The sequence below is a fragment of the Pan paniscus genome, chromosome 1 (genome assembly GCF_029289425.2).
Source record: "Pan paniscus chromosome 1, NHGRI_mPanPan1-v2.0_pri, whole genome shotgun sequence".
Lineage (NCBI taxonomy): Eukaryota > Metazoa > Chordata > Mammalia > Primates > Hominidae > Pan > Pan paniscus.
This window is the reverse complement of record NC_073249.2, coordinates 48,314,251-48,335,807: the sequence shown is the minus strand read 5'-3', so window position 1 is coordinate 48,335,807 and position 21,557 is coordinate 48,314,251. Positions and strand designations below refer to the sequence as shown.

Sequence of the window (21,557 nt, the reverse complement as noted above, 5' to 3'; positions counted from 1 at the left end):
AGGTCCTGCTCTGGCCTCTGGGATAGCCCACACCTTAATTGTTCCAATTGAGTCATCTCTTGACCCCATGGGTGGAAATTTCATGCCCTTCCCAGGCTTCCAGGTTGAGAAGTGTTCTTACTCAGTACAGTCTTCTAGATTGGTGATCTTTATTGATTGGATATGTCATATATATATAGTTGAGCAAAGTTAATATCACCAGTAATGGGACAAGTCAAGACTGGTGTCACCTAATAGCTTGTAATGAGAACACAGAATCATTTCTGTGGCATTCTTATCCAAGATGCATATCCTAGTAATCAGACAAACCCCAACTGAGGGACATACTGACCTGCAGTCTTCAAGTGTCAAGATCGTGTCAAGGAAAGACTGATGAACTCTTCCAGATGGAAGAGATGAAAGAGATAAGGCAACTCAATGCACTGTCTGATTCTGGATTGGATCCTTTTGCTATAAAGGACATTTATTGGGACAGCAAATGAAATTTGAATGGGGTCTGAGGATTAGAATGTAGTAATGTATTAGCCTGGCATGGTGACTCACGTCTGTAATCCCAGCACTTTGAGAAGCTGAGGCAGGCAGATCACTTGAGGTCAGGAGTTTGAGACCAGCCTGGCCAGCATAGCGAAACCCCATCTCTACTAAAAATACAAAAAGTAGCCTGGCATGGTGGTGTGTGCCTGTGATCCCAGCTACTCAGGAAGCTGAGGCATGAGCATGGCTTGAACTCAGGAGGCAGAGGTTGCAGTGAGCCAAGATCATGCCTCTGCACTCCAGCCTGGGCGACAGCGAGACTCTGTCTCCAAAAAAAAAAAAAAAAAAAAAAAAAAAAGGCATCAGTGTTAATTTCCTGATTTTGGTGGTTATGTTGTGGTTACATAGAAGAATTATGCAGGATAACGCCCTTGTAATACACATTTTGCCTTGAATACACATAATGCCTTGAAATATGCATTAAAGTGTTTTTGGATGATGGAACATCATGTTGGAGTTACTCTCAAATGGTTCAAAAAAAGGTTTTATATTATACTTGCAACTTTTTAAAAGTATGAGATTATTTCAAAATAAAAATAGCCATTGAAATAAATTTTTGAGCACAGCTCAAATGCATGTGTATTTGGGGGTTTTATAAATTATGTGCATTACAGTGAACACAAAAATAGAAATAAAACCAGATAAGATAAAACAAAAAGTTCTAAAGTTTTCTTTTCACACCCAATGGGACATTTTTATTTATTTATTTATTTATTTACTTATTTATTTATCTTTTGAGATGGAGTCTTACTCTGTCACCCTTGCTAGAGTGCAGTGGTGCAATCTCACCTCACTGCAACTTCTGCCTCCCAGGTTCCAGCGATCCTCCCGCCTCAACCTCCCAAATAGCTGGGATTACAAGCGTATGCCACCATGCCCAGCTAATTTTGTATTTTTAGTAGAGATGGGGTTCTACCATCTTGCCCAGGCTGGTCTCAAACTCCTGACCTCAAGTGATCCGCCCTTCTTGGCCTCCCAAAGCACTGGGATTACAGGTGTGAGCCGCCGCACCTGGACCCATACCCAGTGGAACATTTTAAGAGCCCTTCATGGATCGCCTTTCTTTAGAGAGAACTGTTCTTTTTTTTTTCCTTTTGAGACACAGTCTCACTCTGTCACCCAGGCTGAGGTTCAGTGTCTCAATCTCGGTTCACTGCAACCTCCGCTTCCAGGGTCAAGTGATTCTCACGCCTCAGCCTCCTGAGTAGCTGGGCACATGCCACCACATCTGACTAATTTTTGTATTTTTGGTAGAGATGGGGTTTCACCGTGTTGGTCAGGCTGGTCTTTAACTCCCGACCTCAAGTAACCTGCTCACCTTGGCCTCCCAAAGTGCTGGGATTATAGGTGTGAGCCACTGCGCCTGGCCTAGAGACCACTGTTCTTATCTAACTTGTCTCTCCCTCGAACAAATCCTATTTTCTTTGGTCCTATCATCCAGAGATGAAGCACCCCGGTTCTTTTTTTGAGGTTGAAACATCTTAAATCATGGACTACCCAGAACTGTCTTGACATTTTTTCACTCTTCTGGGCTTCCTTTTTCCCTCTATGTCTCCATCATTGGCCCCTCAAGGACATGGAAGGATAACTAGAGTCTGGAGACCTGGCTCAGTGGGGGAGCCCCTTGGAACGTACCTGGATTGGGCTTACCTGGATCTGTACAATGTCCTTCTTGGGCCGATAGCCATAATACTCCTCTTGGCGTTTCATGAACTTCCGGAAGTGCTCCTGGATGAGGAATGTGGCGTAGAACTTCCCCACTGTCACCTCATCATCTGCAGAGGAGCCAACAAGAGATGCCCTGAAGGCTAGTGGGAATCTGACACTGGATTCAGAGTGGGAGCCAGCTGTAGCCAGGCCCGGGCATGCAAGCAATCCTTTGTCTTGCTGACTTGGTCACTAGGCACTTTCCATCCTGAGGTTGGATGCCCGTGGGATCTACCTAAGGCATTTATGGAGGATCTGGTCCATTCTCAGATTCCCATGGGGCTCCTTGGAGAAGCTCCCCACTCCCATTCCTTGGCTGCTTCTGGACTCTGGTCCCCCAAAGTAGCACCTACCTCCTATTGGAGGAATGACCTGGTCCAAGAGCTTCATGCTGGTTCTCTTCCAGATCTTCTTGATGATGGCCCTCAGCTCCTCGTTGGCCTGCTCAAAGTTACCTGGAGCAGGATAAAGGCAAAAGTTACCCAGATCACACCAACTGCACTTGACAAGGCCACCCAGTTCTTTCTGAACCTTTCAGACAGCCAGTCATTTACTAAGAAACATTGGCTGAGTTTTGCGGCAGCTGCCTTGCTGGGTACTGGCAATGGTGGGAGGGCATCACTGTCCCCCTGAGGCAGCCCAACATTTGGGTCATGTACTTTCTCCCCACAGGCCTTGGCTTCCAGTGCCCAGAGTGGTTGGTTTATAGGCTGTCATCTCCTGCTCTTCTTCCAAAATCTTTCAATTCCCCAGGCACTGTGGTCTGTCTCAAAACCCCCAGGCAGACTTGCTGCAGCTCTAACCTGCTCCTTCCTGACTTCTGGCCTTCCTCATCTTGCCCTCCTAATGAAGCTCACCCTGAGGTTGTCTCAGACTCCTGGAGTGGTCCCCGTGTGGGGATGGACCTGATACAGCTGGAGACTTGAGCTTGATACAGTGGGAGCCCTGAGCAAGGGCTCAGAGACAATACTGAGACCCCACCCTGACTCCTTCCCCTGCTCCCACCATGCTTGTCTTCCCAGTAGGTGAGGACCTGCAGATTTAGTGGAGTCGAATGTGGACTCCCGTCAGCCTGCCCAGTGCTGCCTGAGAACCTCCTCTGCTCCTGCTTACAGCCAAACTGCAGGGCACCCCTGACACCTGTGCCAGCACTGGCCCTTCTCTGGCTCCCAGACACAGCTGAGGAGTGTGGGAACAGACCCTTGATGATTTTGCCCTGCAGAAAACCCTCAGGCTCCCTCTGAGCCCTGAGGGGCATGAGGACTTTGTGCCCATGGCCTGGGGTCCTCCCTCTACTTCTTCCCACAGTTCTTAAGAGCAATCTTGAGCTCTGAGAATCTGGCAGAATCTGTGCCAGATACAGCCTCTGGGAGAAAGGAGGGGGCTCACATTGGAAGGCACTCTCACCTTCCGTCTTGATCTTGAGTGCCGTGCGGACCAGGGCGAAGAGTGTGGCATTGAAGGTGACTGTGCCGTCGCTGTTCAGGGGCATGTTCATGCCCACCAGCCGCTGTGCAGGGAGAGGCAGTGGCTTGCTGCTGAGCTGGGACCAGGCCAAGCTTGGCAAGTCATCCTCACCCGGTCTGTGGACCGGGAGGGGATGGGACATGAGGGCTGGGGGTGTCAGCTGACCAGGACATCCTTTGTGAAGGGACAGAATGATGAGTTGGGTGACATTGCTGAGACTTCAGGTCCTTTGGGAGGAACCTGGGGACCCAAGAGATCCCGGCTCTAAAATGCTTCACTCCATCAGGTCCTCACCAGTTTCCCTCTGCCTCAGTGACTCTTCCCCTCCCTGGGGCCACCCATCCCTGGCAGCTCTGGTTACCTTACAAGCTACCCGATGTGGGCAGAACTTCCCAAAGCCCAGAGGGGGCTGAATCCTTCTCAGCAGGGTCACCACGTCCAGGTGTTTGATTCTCCCCCTGCGGGAGGACACACAGACTTGGGTACCTGCTACCCTCCTCCGCTGCCAGAACCTTTCTGCTCAGAGGATGGGCAATGGGAAAGAAAGCCAGGAAACAGGGGAGCATTTCCTTATTTTCCAACTGTGTTTAGGAAGTGGGAGCCCAGCTCCCTTTTAAAAGAAGAGACAATGTTAGGATTAACTGTTGTCTACAAAATGGGTACCCCAAAATAGGCTCTCTCCTTTGGGGCATTCCCTCAGATATGGGATCACCAGGTCTGGAATCCAGACCTCATTTTCCCTATCAGGATCTTTCTTAGGTTTTGGTCAAGTTAATAGGGGCCCTTGGGCTATATTAATAGAAGTAGTGGGTGTAGATCAAAGGAGGTGGAAGCCCACTTCCAGAGGCTGGTCCAGAGCTGGAAACCACATTTTCATTGGCACTGTGACTCCCAGAATAGACATAAAACAGAACAACCAGGGAGGTCAGATCAAAAGACAAGCATGGCAAGAGCAGCTTGTGAGTGTTGCCTGAGAAAAATCATTTTGGAAAGTCCTACTGGCTTCCTCTTTTCTTTGATGGGCAGGCTGTGAAAAAGAGATGAAACATTCCCCGCCTGTCTCCAGAGGGCTGAATGAGGACTTGTGGGTGGCTGGTAGAGGCAAGTAGGTTTGGCTCCTGCTGATGGAGGCACTTTAAAGCACGGTTGCTATAGGCACCAAACAGACCTGCACTGTATCTTGGCACCATCTCTTACCAGTTGCATGGCCTGGGGCAACTTACTTAACCTCTCTGAACCTCAGTTTCCTCATCTGAGACTGAGAACATCGGGAGATGTCTATTTCCTACTGGGAAGGAAAGTAAGAGAGCCGTGCTCTCCAAGCTTTAAATGCATACGAATGTCCCAAGGCTCAGGTTCAGAGCAATGCAAGAGTTAGATTCAGTCAGTCTGGGAGGGGCCTGGGATTCTGCATTTTAATCAAGCTCAGATTCTGCTGGTCAGAGGACCGCACTTTGATTTGGGGTCTAGAGTGTCCAGTGAGGTATATAGCTTCCTACTCCTAGAGTGTTCAAGCAGGAGCTGGATGACAATTTCTCAATAAAGTCAAGGGTGTTTCCACCCCGGAAAGCTGTAGGATTCCCTCCAACCTGGAGAGACTCTGATTCTCTGATCTGAGACCTCAGATGAATGAAGGGGGAAGGAGAAGCCCACTCATACTGAATAAACTGGAGAGTGACTCCCTGTGAGACGGTAGGAAGGGTCTAGAATGGAGGGCCCAGCACAGAACCTACAGATTGGACTCACTTAGCCTCTGGGTCATACTCTGCCCAGATGGCCTTGAACTCATCCAGGTGATGAGGGCCCAGGATGGACCAGTCCCGGGTGAGGTAGTCAAAATTGTCCATGATGACAGCCACAAAGAGGTTGATGACCTGCAAGAGAAGAACCAAGGGGTCCCAACACAGAAAGGCAGGTGGTACAGGGTTAGGGTGGGGGAGCTGGGAGGTGTCCACTGGACCACAACTTCTCGCTTCCTGTGCCCTTGGTTCTAGCCCTTCTGAACCACCCACATCACACACACAGCAATGCTCTGTCATGTCTCTGTGCTCTTGCACAGACAGTGCTCTCTGGCCTTGCTAAATTCCTTTTGATGAGTGCTAACCAAAACAAAAAAAAAAAGTAAGAACTTTTGGCAACCTCTCTGGAGTATGAAAAAGCACCCAGGAAACAAAGCCACACTCAGGATGACCAGAATGGGGCACAACCTAACTAGAGCCTCCTGTGTCCCCGAGATGAATCCCAGGAGAGGTGGAAACTGGCCAGGAAGGGGCAGGCAGGCTCCCCCATGCCTCAGCTTATCAAAGCCCTCTCCCTGCCCCGCAGGCCCTCAGCGTCTCACCAGGAAGGCGCAGAGCATGTAGAAGCTGATGAAGTAGTAGTATGCAAAGTTGGTGCCACATGTGTACTCCTCCCCTGGGGCATAGTCCGACTCTGGGTCACACAGCTTCCCATAGCTGCAGGCCAGTAGGATCTCCTGCCAGGCCTCACCTGTTGCACACCTAGAGGACAGAAGAGGCTCCTGTCACCTATCTGCTCCTGCCTGGCCCCTCAGAAGGCTGGCAGTCAGGTGGCAGCAGGGTATGGACAGATGAGCAAACTGGGGCTGTTGTCCAGAGGTAAGGAGGTCAGATCTTCATGTTCACTGTGTAGCTCAGTGTGAGCTGGGCCTCAGTTTCCCCTCTGTGCTGCAGCCCTCATGGGGTGTTACAAGCAGGAGCTAAACTTTAGAGAAGAGGGCAAGATCAATCTGATTTAAGTTACTAGAGGGATGCACTGTTCTGACCAAAGCAAGGCAGGGTCAGACGTCACAGAGGCCTCAAAGAGATTAACTGACTCCACTCCCTGAGGTTACCCCACAGTTGAACCCAACTGGCTGAATTCAACTGCCACCCACTCTGGCTGAGTCACAAAAGCAGCCCTTAGATTTCACACCTTGTGGATGTGTCGCTGTCGAGTGAAGAATCTCAATGCATCCGAGGTGCATACGCATGACATGTTTGCATTTTTCCAGTAACTGCTACCACCTGCTCTGTACATAACCTCCCTCCACCTCTCCAGCTGGGAAGAAGTGCCTCCCCTAGTCACATTCAGACAGACTACATAACTTCCCACTCCTTTGTGTCTAATAACTGTCTCATTTCAGCTAGCTCCCTTCCTTCCTAGAGCAGGCAGTGCAGGGTGGCCTCGGGTTTGGAGTTGAGGTGCAGAGCCGGGGCAAGGTGGGAATCTCTGCCTGCACGTGGTGAGGTGCCGGTCTCCTTTTCACAGGCCATAAGGGCTGCAGGCTGCTGTGACCTCATGGAGCCTTTGACACACTGTGCCAAGAAGGGGCCCTGGGTGTGGGTGTCCCTAGGCCTTGTCTGGTCTCAGTAGAGCATTCCACTGTGGGCCAGGAAGCTCACCTCTCCCACCTGGCTCCTGCACGCCCAGCAGGCCTGCAGCCCAGGATCCTCGGTTGCAATCCAAGCTCTAGCTCCTGTGCCCTGGCCAAGCATAGGCCCCTGCGCCCTACCTGTGGCAGCGCCCCCCACCCCATCTGGAGCTTCGCTCTGCCTTTCCCTGCATTCCTGCTCATGCTCTGGGAGCGACGAGGGCAAATGTCCGGGAGAAGATATCTGACCTCGGTCTCTCGCTTCATGGGGATGAGATGGGAGGAAAATGCAGCACTTCAGTCTGTGGAGGAGCCCAGTGCAAAATAAAGCTGTGGGGCCACTTGTTCAAAAATGATGAATATCTTCAAGGCAGTGACGGCAGAGCATGCAACCAAGCAGGGGACCCTTCTGAGTGTAGGACCCCGTGTGGCTGCACAGGTCACACACTCATGAAGCCAGCCCTGGCTCCAGTGCAGATTAGAACAGAGCAAAGGCTGGACTGGTCAGTGGGGTGGGGGTGGGGGTGGCGGGAGACTCGTGCCTGAAGAGCAGTAGCACAGCTTGTGGGAAGGTCTGGAAGTTGTTGTTCCGGTTTATTTGGGTCCCATCCACCAAGGCGATCTTCCCAAACATCTGCAAGTCACAAAGGGCCCTGACTGTGGAACCTAGATTAAAGTGTCCCCTCAGCTTATCCCCCACTGCCTTCTCCTGCCTGACCCCTACCTTCGCCCCTACTTCCCCAAAATTCCCTTCATTGCAGGCCACATCAGACCTGAAGCCAAAAAAAACGGGATTATTTTCTAGATCAGGTAAAGTCCTTCCTAGCAAGCCAAAGAAAAGAGGGAGGGTAGACCCGTTTTCCCAGCAGCAAGCAGACCCGGTAAGTCAATGTGTGGGGGAAGTGCTCTCAGGGGAGGGTAGACAGAGGCCACCCAGGGCTCCAGTCAGGCCTTAGAGACACAGCCTGGCCCCTGCTGTCCACCCACATGCCCAGGTTTCTCCTGGCTGGCATCCAAGCATCTGACACTCCAGCCATCCACAATCAGGGAGGTTGTCCCTCCTTCTTTCTCATGAGCAAGGCAGGAGGGCAGAGGGTCCAGCCCGTGTGCTGCTCAGGCTCCTCAGGGTCCACTGATGCCCCCTCTAACTTGGCCAAGATCCACGCTTTGGCCTGGGCCCGCCTGCCTCTCACCTGCATGCCGATGACAGCGTAGATGAAGAAGAGCATGACGATGAGCAGAGCCACGTAGGGTAGGGCCTGCAGGGCGGGCGGGAGCGCCAGTCAGTGTCTTAGGGCTCCACTGTGTGTCTGCAGCCCTGCCCTGCCCTCTGTTAGCTCCCCAGGGCTCTGCCTTGCCCCGGGCTCCCCTGGGGCCCACCCTGGGCTGAGGCAGATGTCCCTAGTGGCCTCCCCAGGTACGTGCAGTTTCCAGGGTCCCTGTTGCACCTGGAAGGACTTGATGAACGTCCACAGGAGGGTTCGCACTCCCTCTGCCCGGCTCAGCAGCTTGATCAGCCTCATGACACGGAACAGGCGGAAGAAGGCGCTGGAGATGCGGGCACTCTCATCTGGGTCCTGCGGGGCAGCAGCCCCAGAGGTCAGTCTGGGGGCAGCACCTCAGAGGGGTAAGGAGCAGGGCGGGGAGGGAGGTGCACTGTGTGTTTTGGGGAGATGTTTGTGGCATGGAGGAACTCCAGCCCCGCCTCTGGCTCCTGCTGTCCACTAGTTCGGGACCATCCTTGGGCACAGGGCTCTGGGGCTGTTCAGCTGGGAGGCAGGGAAGAGGACGTGGGGCACCAGGCAGCGTGGTGAAGCCCACACTTGGGAGCAGTGGCAGGGATTTGCCCTGGGGTGTGGCTGCACCCAGGCCCACTGCCTGCCCTCTGGGACCTGCTGCACATCTCACAATCTCCTCAAGCTGCCACTGAGTCGAGGACCCTGGTGGCCCTCCTAGGGCCCCTCCCCTGGCGTCCTCCCAGTGCAAAGATTTCCCAAAGCTTGGCTGCTCTATTGCCACAAACTCAATGTGGCTACTCCCCATCACTCCCACCCTGCACGCGGCTGTTCTAAGCCAGGCAAGCCTCTAATCTTGTGCCAGCCTTAGATACACGAAATACTCTGGAAGGGGGGAGCTGCCCCTGCTCTGCTTCCTGTGTCCTCAAAGGCCTTGTGCCCAATGAACTGTCACTAAGGTCCTTTGCCAGCGATCACAGTTCTCTCTGGACTGTGTTTCCATCTGCATAGAGGGTGCCAGAGAGAACCCGCACTCCATCTCCCAGGGCTCTGAGGAAGCCGCTATATCCATGCACACTTGACTGCAGAGCCTCTGCCCCCACCCGAGCCTAGCCTGGGTCCTCAGCAGGGCCTGCCCTGGGGAGGGAGCCCTGAGTGCTGATCCACCCCATGCAATCCACGCAGCCAGGCCCATGCATGCAAGTGGCAGGGCAGGAGCTGGTGAGCGTGCCAGGCAGGCTCGTGCAGCCTGAAATTACAATGTTCCCGCAGCCTCCACCCAGGCAATACAGTCCCCCGCTGGAGGCCAGGAAAGTCTGTGGAGAAAAGAGACGAAGGGAGGGGAAGGAGAGGAGAGAGAGGAGGAGGGACATGTGGGAGGGAGGTGAAGAGACGTGTCAGAAAGGACAGACACACAGAAGAGTTAAAGAGAAAAAGAGGCAGGGGCTAAAGACCCCACATGGCTGTCAATCAGGGGCGGGGTGGGTGGGAGTGAGGACTGAAGCTCTGTGGGAACTGTGAGGCAAGAGGCGGGGGACAAGGAAATAAGAAGGGGAGGGAAGGCTGGACACAGACAGGTCCCTTCTCATTTTGGAGATGCAGCTACCGGTGGCAAGGGTTTGGGTTTTTCTTATGTGTTTGGGTTATGTGATGCTGGGGACGTCCCTAATGAAGGCGCATTGGAAAATGCCTGCTCATTGTAAACGGATTCACATCCATAGTGCCCTGAGGCCAGGGTCTGGGCCCCTGTGGAAGTCCCATCTCCCAGGGGCACAGCTCCTCTGGGGGAGTCTGAGATCCCCACAGCAGATGTTTCTCTGCCCAGGACTGGACCTGGGACCAAGGCTTCTATCTCAGTATTCGGGCTCTTAAAGAGCAGGTGGGTAGGTGTGTGGGAGCAATTTCTTCCTGTTCACTCCCTTGGGCCACACTTCATGAGAAGCCCTTGTTCTGCAGCCCCGGGTCAAAAGAAGTCATTGTTTTATCTTCCAATTATCCACAGGTAGACTGCTCCCTGGCATACTGGTCTTCTCATTAAACAACAGATTTTCCCTGGGGCAGATTTTCCCTGGACCACTGGTTCTCCACCCTGGCTGTATGTCAGAATCACCTGAAGAACTCGAAAAACACATATACCTTTGCTGGGTCTGCACTTAGGTCAATTAAGTCAGCTTCTAGGGGATGGGGCCTGGCTTCAGAAGTTTAAATGCACCCCAGGTGATTCTCATATGCAAGCAAGGATGACGACCAGTGTTCTACACCTGTGCTATCCAATATGGTAGCCATTAGCCACATGTGACTATTTGAATTACAATGAAAATTGAATAAAACCAGAAATTTGGTTCCTCAGTTCCTCTAGCCACCTTTCCAGTGACAAGTAGACATGTGTGGCTAGTGGCTACTCTATTGGACAGGGCAGACCATTTCTGTCCTTGCAGAAAGTTCTAACCAATGTGCTCCCCTAGTCCTTTCCCTGGTTTGTACATCAGGTATGTAAATCAATCTTCACGTGACTTTAAGCAAACACTACTGGTAAGGGACATCTGCTAAAAATCAAATAAAAACCAGTGACACACTCCTGGCCTCCACCACCAAAGACACTGTTTTGATATATCCAGGCTTCCGCTACACAGACCTCAAATTTTAAGAAGTAACTATTTTTAGTTTGGGCTGTTTATTTTGGCTGTTTAGATTTCTCTGTTCTGGCTGTGCTGGTGAGAAGTGCTGCTGTCAAACCATGGAGGCTTTTGGGATACTACTTCCCAGCAAAAACTGAGTGTGGATGGAAATACACAACACACACAGACAGACAGACAGACAGACAGACAGACACACACACACACACACACACACACACTGGTTTTGCTTAGAGTCCACCCTGCCCCTCGCTAGCTCAGCGCCCCCAGGGGATCTGAGCAGATGGGGTTGTCTGTCACTGTCTGTTCTGTGCATGGAGGGTGAACAGGGTTCCCACCCTGGCCCTCCCCTAGCACATCAGACAGACGATGTGACAGCCAAGTCCCTACTCCCTGCCAGAGCTCAGCCTCAGCTGAGGGCTCCTTCCTCAGAGACTCCAGACTTTTCCTCAGCCATTCCTCTCACCCACACCCCACCTCAGGCATCTCCAGTGCTGATCCTTCCACCCCTATCCCCAACTCACCCTAAGGTTCACCCCACAGGCTGGCACAGCCTAAGGGCTTTCTGTTGAGCAGTGGGCAGTTCAGAAGAAAGCCCTATGCATGGGTGAGCCCCTAGCTTTGGGACCAGTCCCCTGCTGGGATCCCTCGTGGCCAGATCAGCCAGCCCTTGGGTGACATCCCACCATGGCTCAGAAAGAAAAATGCTCATCTTTCTCTCTCTTCCACTGTGTCCCTCCCAGGATGCCACTTGGGCAACTGCTTTTTGATTTTGGCCTCCGACTCTCGGATCTTCTCCACCCTCCTTCGTTGCAGCAACCTTCAGCTACAGACCCCCGGCAAGGCAGCCTTTGGAGGGCTCGGCTTCTAAGGTCTTGAATGTGGACCTCTCTAGCTGGAACTGCCTCCCTTCTCCTTTCATCCCCCTCATAAGGCAGGTCCTGCTGCTGTTTCTCATTCCACCTCCAAGCCCTCATCCCCTTGGTCCAGATCCTGGGAGCCTTCCTGTCAGCTCAACCTTCAAAATAGATCCAGACACTGACCCCTTCTCACAGCCTCCACAGCCAGCCCCAGCCCCCATCGCCTCTCACCTGGATCACTGTGGGAACCCCCTGACTGCTCTCGCTGGGTCAGCCCTCTTGTCCCCTACAGTTTAGTTTGTTCGCAACACAGCAGCCACAGTGATTGTTTTAGAACTAAAGTCTGTTCACACTTAAACCCTCCAAAGGGTTCTCATCTCCCTCAGAATAAAATCCAAGATCATAACCATGGCCTTCAAGGGCCTAGATGATCTGGCCCCTGCCTTCTCTCTCTTACCTCATCTCCACCACTCTCTCCTCCAGCTACTAGGGCCTTCTGCTCTTCCTCAAACTCAGCAAGCACCATCCTGCTGCAGGGCCTTTGCACTGCTGTCCTGTTCTGCCAACACTCTGGCCCCCGTTCTGGCATGGCTCATGCCCTTGCTTTCTTCAGGCCTCTGCTCCAGTGTCATACGGACACCACCCTCCCATTCTCTTCCACTCTAAGCCTCTAACTCCCTTTATGTTTCTGTATAATACTATGTACTTGTCATACCTGTCATATTAGAGATTGATTTATTTATTGCCAGTTTGTTGCACAATTTTGTTCACTGCTGTATCTCAGGCAGCAAGAACCATGCCTGGCACATGGGAGGTACTCAGTACATATTTGAGAAATAAATGAGTGAGTCTTCTAACTGGGTCTCTTAATTTTAGTCATTCTCACTTCCTGTTGCTCATCTCCAGGTTAGCTTTTTAGAAGCAGGGCTCTAAGGGCTCAGCACGGTGGCTCACACCTGTAATCCCAGCACTTTGGGAGGCTGAGGCAGGTGGATCACTTGAGCCCAGGACTTGGAGACCAGCCTGGGCAACACGAGGAGACCCCATCTCTATATTTCAAAAACATATTTTTAAAAAAGAAGTAGGACTCTAATCCTCCCACTGCCCTGTTTAAAAACCTTTAGTGACTTCCCACGGCCTACTCCATAAAGCTGAAGACCACTCTCACCGCTTAGCTCTCCAGCCTTGCCCTCTCTGTTCTCTTCTCTGCATGTTCTTATGCTTCCAATAAACTGGACCACTCAGCATGCCCTGAACCTTCTTTGCATTTCCTGCGCTGTGCCTCTCCTACAGTAGCCCTGCCTGAGGTGCTTGCTCTCCTCTCCAGCTCCAGTCACCACCTCCCTTTCCTTCAGGCAGATGGCACCATCTCCATGAAGCCTTCTCTGACCACCCCACCCAGAGACGACTTTCCTTTCCATTACAGCTCTTGCCTTTGATAGCGTAGTAGGTACGCCCATTGTGTCCCCCTGGTATCTGAGTTACCTCTCTGCCCAGCAGGATGATAGTTCCTTGAGGGCAGAAGCCGCGACTCGTCATTCCATCTTTTTAACCCCTGGGGTTCCATGTTGTACACACAGTGGGCACCCCACAAATATCTGTGGATTGAACACATGCTCTTGGGCCCACCCTAGTGATGGCTCTGCCTGCCTGATACTCACGTCGATCTCGCTGAGGATGACATCAATGATGCTGCCAATGACAATCAGGAAGTCAAACACATTCCAGGGGTCTCCAAAGTAGCCCTGGGAAGGAAAAGGATGGGAAAGCGAGGGGGTGAGCTTTGGGAGGAAGGAGCTCTGGCTGCTGGCAGAGGACAGTGTCCCACCCGAGCTAATGCGGAGCTGCGGGTTAGGCCAAGGTGGGGTGCCCATGACTCCACCTCCCACTGGTGCTCCAGTGGGCTCCCCCAACTCCAACACTCCTCTCCCCTTTGCTCTTTAGTTCCCTTCCTCCAGAGCAGAAAGTAGTGGTTTGGGGGAGGGGAGAATTGTTGGGAACTCAGGATTTGGGGTCCTGGTCCAGATAGAGATCTCTTTCATCCCCTGAACCCCACTGAACATCCTATCTGGGGCTTGACAGTGCGGAACTGACAGGGCTGTGCTGGGGACCATGGGAATGGACTTGAGAACCAAAGAGACAAGGCAAGATTTTCCCCCAGCCCTGGGCCTGTTCTTCAGAAACTTCAGGGCAGGCGAGAATGTAAGAGAGGCTCCAAGGAAGAGGCGCCCAGAGACTTTCTGTCATTGTCAATTCTGGCCGCATGAAGATCTGCCTGCCCTGTGTCTGAAGGTGGAAGTGGGCAAAGGGGTGAGCAAGTTGGGAGCAGAAGTGCTGGGCAAAGGAGCCCTGATAGGATGAGGGATGGGGGTGGATGTTCCACTGGAAGGCCCCACCCACCAGCCCCAGCTTCTCTTCTGGACCTGCAGCCCCCACACTCACCCTGGCCTTGAAGGCCATGAGCTTGAGAATCATCTCCAGGGTGAAGATGATAGTGAAGGCCACATTGAGGATGTCTGAGATGTGGTTCATCTGCTCTGACTGGTTGTAGTGCTGTGGAGGGGACACAGGAGCAGTGGATCAGGGGCGCCGGGTTTGCCCACCCTGTAGATTGCATTCCCAGAGCCCCTGCCTCTTCCTGGGCAGCCCCCAACCCTTTCTTGGGCCCCCTGCTCACTTTGTTTTAGCTCAGAAAACTAGAAGCTGCTTTAGCAATCCCCTGAATTCCACCAAATTTTATGAACACCCTTCCCCTACCCCACCACCACTAAAGAGGTAACACAGGAGGGGAGGGGCTCCAATTCCAAGTCCTGCTGAGTGCATTCATTTACATGCAGGGCTGCAAGGCCAAAGCTCGTTTACATATCTGCTTTGGGAGGACCAGGATGGCAGGTCATCCAGGCAGGGCTCTGTGACAAGTTCTGTTTAGTTATTTGGGTACAGGACTGGGAAAGAAGACCCCTGGATTCCATAGTCCATGTTATCACTGGCTACTAGTGGGAAACTGAGAGCTCACCAAGCTTACTGTGTCTGCACACCACCCCCAGTGATGATGAGGCATGATGGTGAGGCCCCTGTCACCTACCATTATGACCCTCCTTAAATCTACTTCCTTGTAAGTTTTCCCAGGGATCTCTTACCCTTTTATTAGAAAGTGGATGAAATTCTACCTCTTCCACAAAACCTTCCAGGTAGTTTGGCAGGATCCGATGGCTGCCTCCACCCTGCCCTGCCTTGGCAGGACTGCCCAATTCTGCTGCCTGACTCAGCCCCAAACACAAGCCAGTGTTGATGATCCTCTGCGACCTGGGCCTCCTGGCTCAGTGATTGTCTTTCCATATCACCATGACCTAGCAGTGTGTGTTCTTATCATTGGGTGTGTCTTGGGCTTCTAGGAGCAGTGAGCCTAGTTGCACCATCCTATTTATACAGGGCTTAAGGAATCAGATGCTTAATCAAGGCTTGATAACGATGCTGCTAATTATGATATTGTCTATAAAGGGTGCTCAACTCCCAAGAGAGACATCTGTTTTGCAAATACTAAACCCATTTTTCTTGGGACCAGAGCCAAGATTCCAGCCAACTCAACCATCCAGATTTGCAACAGCAGAAGAAAAACAGAGAAAGCACTTTCTGCTTCCCACACTTTCTCCTCCTTCTGTGGTAGCTATCTCCTGTTTGCAGAATTACCGTACTATTTTTATGCTTGAATTACCTCCTTAATAAACCATAAGTGCCTGGTGACAAGGCCTGTGCGCAGTTCACTTCTGTATTCCATGTAGCACCTCAGCACACAGTGCACAAGAAATGTCTACTGGGGGGAATCCTGGCTATCCTGCCCTACTCACCCTGCCCTACCCAAGGCCCAGGTCCCAGTCTGATCAGACATTTTTCTCCTGGGGAGCCCTTACCTGCATGCCAAGGCAGATGGTGTTGAGCATGATGAGGGCAAACATCAGGTATTCAAAGTAGGAGGAGGTGACAATGTACCACACCTGATACTGGTATGGGTTTTTGGGAATGTAGCACCTCAGTGGGCGGGCCTTCAGGGCATACTGTACACATTGGCGCTGTGACACATACAACAGGACAGGTCAGCACCAAGAGGCCCCTCCCTCCCTCTCCACACCCACATCCATGGGATTGACGGGCAAGTCAGGAGCAGCTGTGGCCAGGGGCTGTGGCTGAGGACTGTGAACTGTTTAGGGGAAGAATCCCGTTGGGCTTTGGGTTCCCCTTGAGTTATCACAGCCCATTCCCATGGGTGCTATAGACTAGACTGTGGGTCTGAAGGGCTTCCTTTCTCTGGGCATCATGAGGTTCCACAAGAAGACCCACTCTACCAACTTGTATTGCTTCAGTTTGGAGATAGGGTAGGGTGCATGGAGGCTAGGGCTTGGCATCAAATGCAGGTTCTGGGGTCACCCTTAGGCCTCTCTTCCCTGGCTGAACCTAGGGCTTGGGCCAGCAGGAGGCCTGCTGGAGCTCTGCCCTCCACCTCTGGCAGGCAGCCCAGGCACCTGGTTCTTGTCCAGCTCACAGTTCTTGTACTCAGTCTCTCCCTGCTCCTGGAAGGTGACAATGACGAAGCCCACAAAGATGTTCATCATGAAGAAGGCAATGAGGATGATGTAGATGATGAAGAAGATGGCCATCTCCACACGGTTGTTGTAGATGGGACCCACATCCTCCTCATTGGAGTCTATGGCCTTGTACAGCAGCCTGGGGGTGGGCAGAGAAGAGAGGACAGACTGGGTGGGGTGACAAGGCAGAGAGTCAGGCTGGGAAGGATGGGCTTTATCCCACTGGCTGTGGAGAGCCAAGAGAGCCTTCTCAACAATCAAGTTACGGGACAGGAGTTAGGTCGGCGCCAGGAAAGACCAGACCCAATCCTAGAATGGCCCTGCCTTTCAAGAGGTTGCCCCATCTATCCCTAATCAATCAGTATTAACAATCTGCCCTGTGGGCAGAGAGGCATACACCCATGGGGGACTGCGTGCATTTTGTCAGAGCCCCCTGGTCAGGCCTACTTTGGAGTGACCAGTCAACATACCATCAAACCATCAGAGAGTTGGTGGGTTTGTTGGACGCCTGCCACAGGTAGCAGTAGCACCGTGGGGGCTGCAGAAGGGCAGGCTGGCTGCCTGGTCCTACCTGACCATGTCCATGAGGGACCTAGGCCCCAGCCATCACTCACTGAGGCCATCCCTCGAAGGTGGAGACCGTGAAGAGGGACATCATGGCTGAGAGCACATTGTCGAAGTGGAAGTCGCTGTGTACCCACTCGCGGTGACGCAGCTCTATCTGCATGGGGTCCCCGTCCTTGTACACGTAGTAGTAGCCCCTGTGGCAGGGAGGCCCAGTCACTCCACAGGGCATGGCTGGGCTGCCTTGCCCCACCCACATCCTCTGGGCCCTGGGTGGGGAGTGTGCAGGAGAAATGAAGTTCCAGATCTGGGACCCAAGGGGACACCGCTGGGCGAGTCCGAGGAAAGGGGCCTCTGTGAGTGTCCCTCCTAAGCCTAAAGGCTGAGCTTCCTCAGTTTCCAGCTTGAAGGGCCGTCATCCACCAACACACAGTCCCCTGTCCTGTGATCGTCCTGCCACACTCCCTGCCCCGTCACCGTAACCCTCCCACAGTGCTCCCTGCCCCGTGACTGTCCCACCAAGCTCCCTGCCCCGTGGCCGTCCCACTGTGCTCCCTGCCCCATGTACCTGCACTCCTCCTCTGTCATCTTGGACAAATCGGTGCACCTGAAGAACTTCCCCTGCAGCCAGGAAGAGGGAGGGAGGGAGGGAGGCATGTTGTCATGGAAACAGGATAGAAAAGTGGGCTCTGGGAGTGAACAGTGGAAGGGGGGAGGGAAGGCAGGCATCTGAAAAAAGGAGCCCAAGCCCATCTCTTCCTCTCAGAGGCGTGAACTCGCCCTTGGGGCAGGGCCCCAGAGCAGCCTCCTTTCTTCACCATCGTTCATTCCCACAGCTCCCCCAGGGCTTCCCCACCCAGCCTAGATGCTGCCAAGACCGAGAAGGCAGTGCCTCAGAGAGGCATTTACTGAGTGCCCCCTGATGGGCTGAGGGGATGGACATGAGTGCAGCTTGGCCCCTGCCCCTCCCTCGGGGAGCTGAGCCTCTGAGCCCCTTACCTCCCCCACTGCTGCAGGAGGCCTTCTGTGGTCTCCCATTATGGAACAAGGAGGAGGGGCTGCCCACCTCCCACCTCCATCCTCCTGCCAGTGGGGCGGGAGCAGCAGAGTTGGAGCCCAGCTGGGCTCTGATGACTCAACTTGTCTCAGAGTCAAGCGGGGTCCCATGTCCCAGCCCAAGGCCCAGGTAGGGGGTCTCTGTGCTCCTCTGCACTGACTTTGGCCAGAGCAGTTACTCCTTTTTTTTTTTTTTTCAAGGCTTTGCAGATTATTTATTATAGAATTTTTTTTAAAAATTATACTTTAAGTTTTAGGGTACATGTGCACATTGTGGCAGTTACTCCTTTTATCTGTGTCTCAGATTGGGGCCCTGAGCAACATGTTTGAAGGAAAGTAGTGGATGGCTAGGTCTTTTTTTTTTTTTTTTTTGTTTGTTTGTTTGCTCACTCTGTCGCTTAGGCAAGAGTACAGTGGTGTGATCTCGGCTCACTGCAATCTCCGCCTCCCCGGTTCAAGCAACTCTCTGGCCTCAGCCTCCTGAGTACCTGGGATTACAGGTATGTGCCATCATGCCCAGCTAATTTTTGTATTTTTAGTGAGAAAGGGTTTCACCATGTTGGTCAGGCTGGTTTTGAACTCCCAACCTCAAGTGATCCGCCCGCCTCGGCTTCCCAAATTGCCGGGATTACAGGCATGAGCCACCGCGTCCAGCAGGATGGCTAGGTCTTAAGGAGGCTAAATCAGGCTTGAGATCCACGGATTCTGGTGCAGTTCCTTCAAAGACCCAGATAGGGAAACTGCCTCAGCCAAGGACACAGCACTAGTTGAAGACACAGCTGGCCCTTGCCCCCCACTGCCCCTGCCACACAGGTCTGTGCTGTTCCTATCACATGCCCTTTTTATGGTTGCTGGAGCAGAAGGTGAAGGTGAGGCGGGTGGTACTGGGGGTAAGCAGAGAGTGGATAGAGCTGCCACTGGGCAGGGTCTGGGCACTTAACACCAAATGCCCAATTTACTATGGAAAGCAAAGCTTGACTCTGCTATAATGTGGAATGCACGTGGTGTTTCCACAGAGTCAAATGCGACATCAAATGCCAACTGGAACTGTTATGTTTCTAGAACCTCCTGGAAGGCAGGAGCTGGGGGTCTTTTAATGAGAGACAAAAGCATGGCGAGAGTTGGGTGTTGACAAGCAATTGCTCTTGCTTGTCTGGAAGGGACGTGGAAGCCAAAGGGAGGGCAGCGGCTCATTCATTCCTTCAGGGAGCGTGTCTGGTGGGCCTCCTCTGCACCAGGCCCTGGGCAGGGGGCCAGGCAAAGGGATGAGGCAGACACAGACACTGCCCTCAGGGGATTCTGGGGACCCAAGCTTGGCAGAGGAGGGGGCTGGGGAGCAGGAGGTGGACAGCCCTCAGTTGGGCCAGGGGGAGAAGGCTGCACGCAGCTGGCAGAGTGGCCAGACACAATAAACACTCCCATCCCTCCCATCCCTCCAGGACAGGGACCAACAAGACCTATTCCCTGCGAAGATTCTCTGGGGGCTCCACGCTGCTGCTTCTCTCAGAGCCTGTTCCCTGCCCTCAGGGAGGATTTGGCTTGTAAGGCCCTCAGCTCTAGCAGAGGCCCTGGCTCAAGTATGGAAAACATGCTCCATACATGTTTGTTGAATGAATGAATGATTGTAAGATGATGACATTTCATGTCTAAGACTGACTGAGGTTATGTAATTATGACTTTGAAAGATCGTGCTTTGGTGATAGGAGGAGCAGCTGGGTCATGCAGGAAGTATCAAGGGTGTTGGTGTATACTTAGGAATCAATTTCTCTGTCCTGCAAATGATCTGAGAGCCAGAGACATCCGGAAATCAGGGTTTGTGGGAGGGACATCTTTGTAGGGCTAATTCCTAGAGAGGAACTGAATAGCTGTGTTCTCCTAGGAAAATGAGAAAAGTATAAGGTTGGCTCCGGATGTGAGATGATGAACTCCCAGCCTTAGAGGCTCCTGGTAGATGTGGATGATGCCAGACATACGAGCTAGGAAGATGGGCTGCCGCAGCCCAGCTGCACTGACGGAGGCGGAGTGTGGGGCTGGGATAGGGCGTATGCTTGGCACAGGCCTGGCAGGATGGGAGGAAGCGGGCAAGGGTGGGAAGGGAGAAGAATGGCTGTAGGGCCCTGGGAGGAGGGGCCTCCCTCCCCAAGGAAAAGCCACGTGGGGTAGGGAGAGAGCAGATACAATGGCAACAGTGGTCAGCAGTCAACCAAGAGGCCCGGGATGGATGTCACTGAGGAAACTGGATCTGGACTTGCCATATATTAGCCTTAAAACTCTGTGCATTCAGTTGAAGCAAATTCACTTTGAGTCTCAATAATGTGTTGTGTTGCTTGTGTATTTAATTTTTAAAAGAGCTTAAGATAGTTGCTGTCAGGTTTTCATTTTAGCTTATTAGATCTCTTAAAGCTATTAACCATCATTGAAAGATGGCTGTCTCTTAAAAGTTTGATTTAGGAGAGTTGTATTTATAGATTGAAGTTTCATAGTCATATTTAAAAGATGGACATCAAACTAACCGTTTTCTTGTTTTGTTTGATAGAATTCTAAGTGCATGACAATAGCTTTAAGAGATGGGGCTTGAATTGTATTTTAATTTCAACTCAGTAGACACATGACCCTCTGCTACCATTTCAGTAGTGTTAGAAGCCCATTGACTGTTTCTGAGATTATCATTGGGCTGCTTTTGTGGAACTCAAGGTGCTATTTAAATGTAACGATGTCTTACTGGCTTTCTGCAAACTTATGTGTTTGGTGTGGTGAAGACCTATTTTTCAAAATAAAATATACTCATATGGAAATCTGTGCATTCAAAGACATCTGTTTTCACAATGTGGGGCTCCTTGTGCTTGAGAGTGGGCACCAGGGCTGGGAGCGGGAGGGGGAGCTGCTCACGCAGGCTGGGGCTCACCTTGAAGAGCTGGACGCCGATGCAGGCAAACATGAACTGTAGGAGGGTAGTGACCAGCACGATGTTCCCGATGGTGCTGATGGCCACGAACATGCACTGCACCACGTGCTGGGGACAGAGGGGCCAATGGGGGCTGGGGGTGCACCCACAGTAACCCTGCTAGCCCAGTTGAGGAAACCCCAGGAGTGCAAGACTTGCTGCCTCCTGATGAGTTGGAGGTGGGGAAAGGCTGGTGGGGAAGCATAGCTACCCTAGCCTCATCCTTACCCCTATCTGCCCAGGGAGATGGGACAGGGGTCCCAGCCATGGCTGGGCTGAGGTTTCTGGAGTGAGGAGGCCCCTGTAACCCCTCCCATTCCTCTCTGGGGCTCCTGCCCGGGCCCTCTCTCACCTTCAACCCCTTGGCTCTGTTGATGGCTCTGAGTGGTCGGAGCACCCTCAGCACCCTCAGGATCTTCACCACGGAGATGGTACTGGACCTGGGGGGCGGCAATGGTGAGGGGGCTGAGGGCAGCCTGCTCCAGCCAGCCTAGTCTGCGGTGGAGCCTCCAGCCATATCCTGCCCTCCACACCAGCTGCCCTTCTGCCTGAAAACACTCCCACCTTCCCCTTCCCTTTCCTCCAGCTGTGAGAGTGT

At 52.6% G+C, this 21,557-nt stretch overlaps 1 protein-coding gene across 1 annotated transcript in view; it reads right to left on the bottom strand.

Annotated features, from left to right (window-relative positions):
* The window catches only part of CACNA1S (calcium voltage-gated channel subunit alpha1 S), a 73,070-nt gene that overhangs the window by 5,418 nt on the left and 46,095 nt on the right, over positions 1-21,557 (bottom strand). The window contains exons 21-38 of the mRNA XM_055109934.2: positions 21,312-21,399; positions 20,921-21,028; positions 17,528-17,580; positions 17,010-17,156; positions 16,333-16,534; positions 15,724-15,882; positions 14,255-14,365; positions 13,474-13,557; positions 9,576-9,632; positions 8,530-8,658; positions 8,275-8,340; positions 7,624-7,715; positions 6,050-6,209; positions 5,455-5,582; positions 4,070-4,166; positions 3,649-3,751; positions 2,595-2,696; positions 2,185-2,309 (exon numbers count right to left, since the gene is read on the bottom strand). Coding sequence (XP_054965909.1) covers positions 2,185-2,309; positions 2,595-2,696; positions 3,649-3,751; positions 4,070-4,166; positions 5,455-5,582; positions 6,050-6,209; positions 7,624-7,715; positions 8,275-8,340; positions 8,530-8,658; positions 9,576-9,632; positions 13,474-13,557; positions 14,255-14,365; positions 15,724-15,882; positions 16,333-16,534; positions 17,010-17,156; positions 17,528-17,580; positions 20,921-21,028; positions 21,312-21,399 — 2,011 coding nt within the window. The remainder of the gene's footprint in view (positions 1-2,184; positions 2,310-2,594; positions 2,697-3,648; positions 3,752-4,069; positions 4,167-5,454; positions 5,583-6,049; positions 6,210-7,623; positions 7,716-8,274; positions 8,341-8,529; positions 8,659-9,575; positions 9,633-13,473; positions 13,558-14,254; positions 14,366-15,723; positions 15,883-16,332; positions 16,535-17,009; positions 17,157-17,527; positions 17,581-20,920; positions 21,029-21,311; positions 21,400-21,557) is intronic.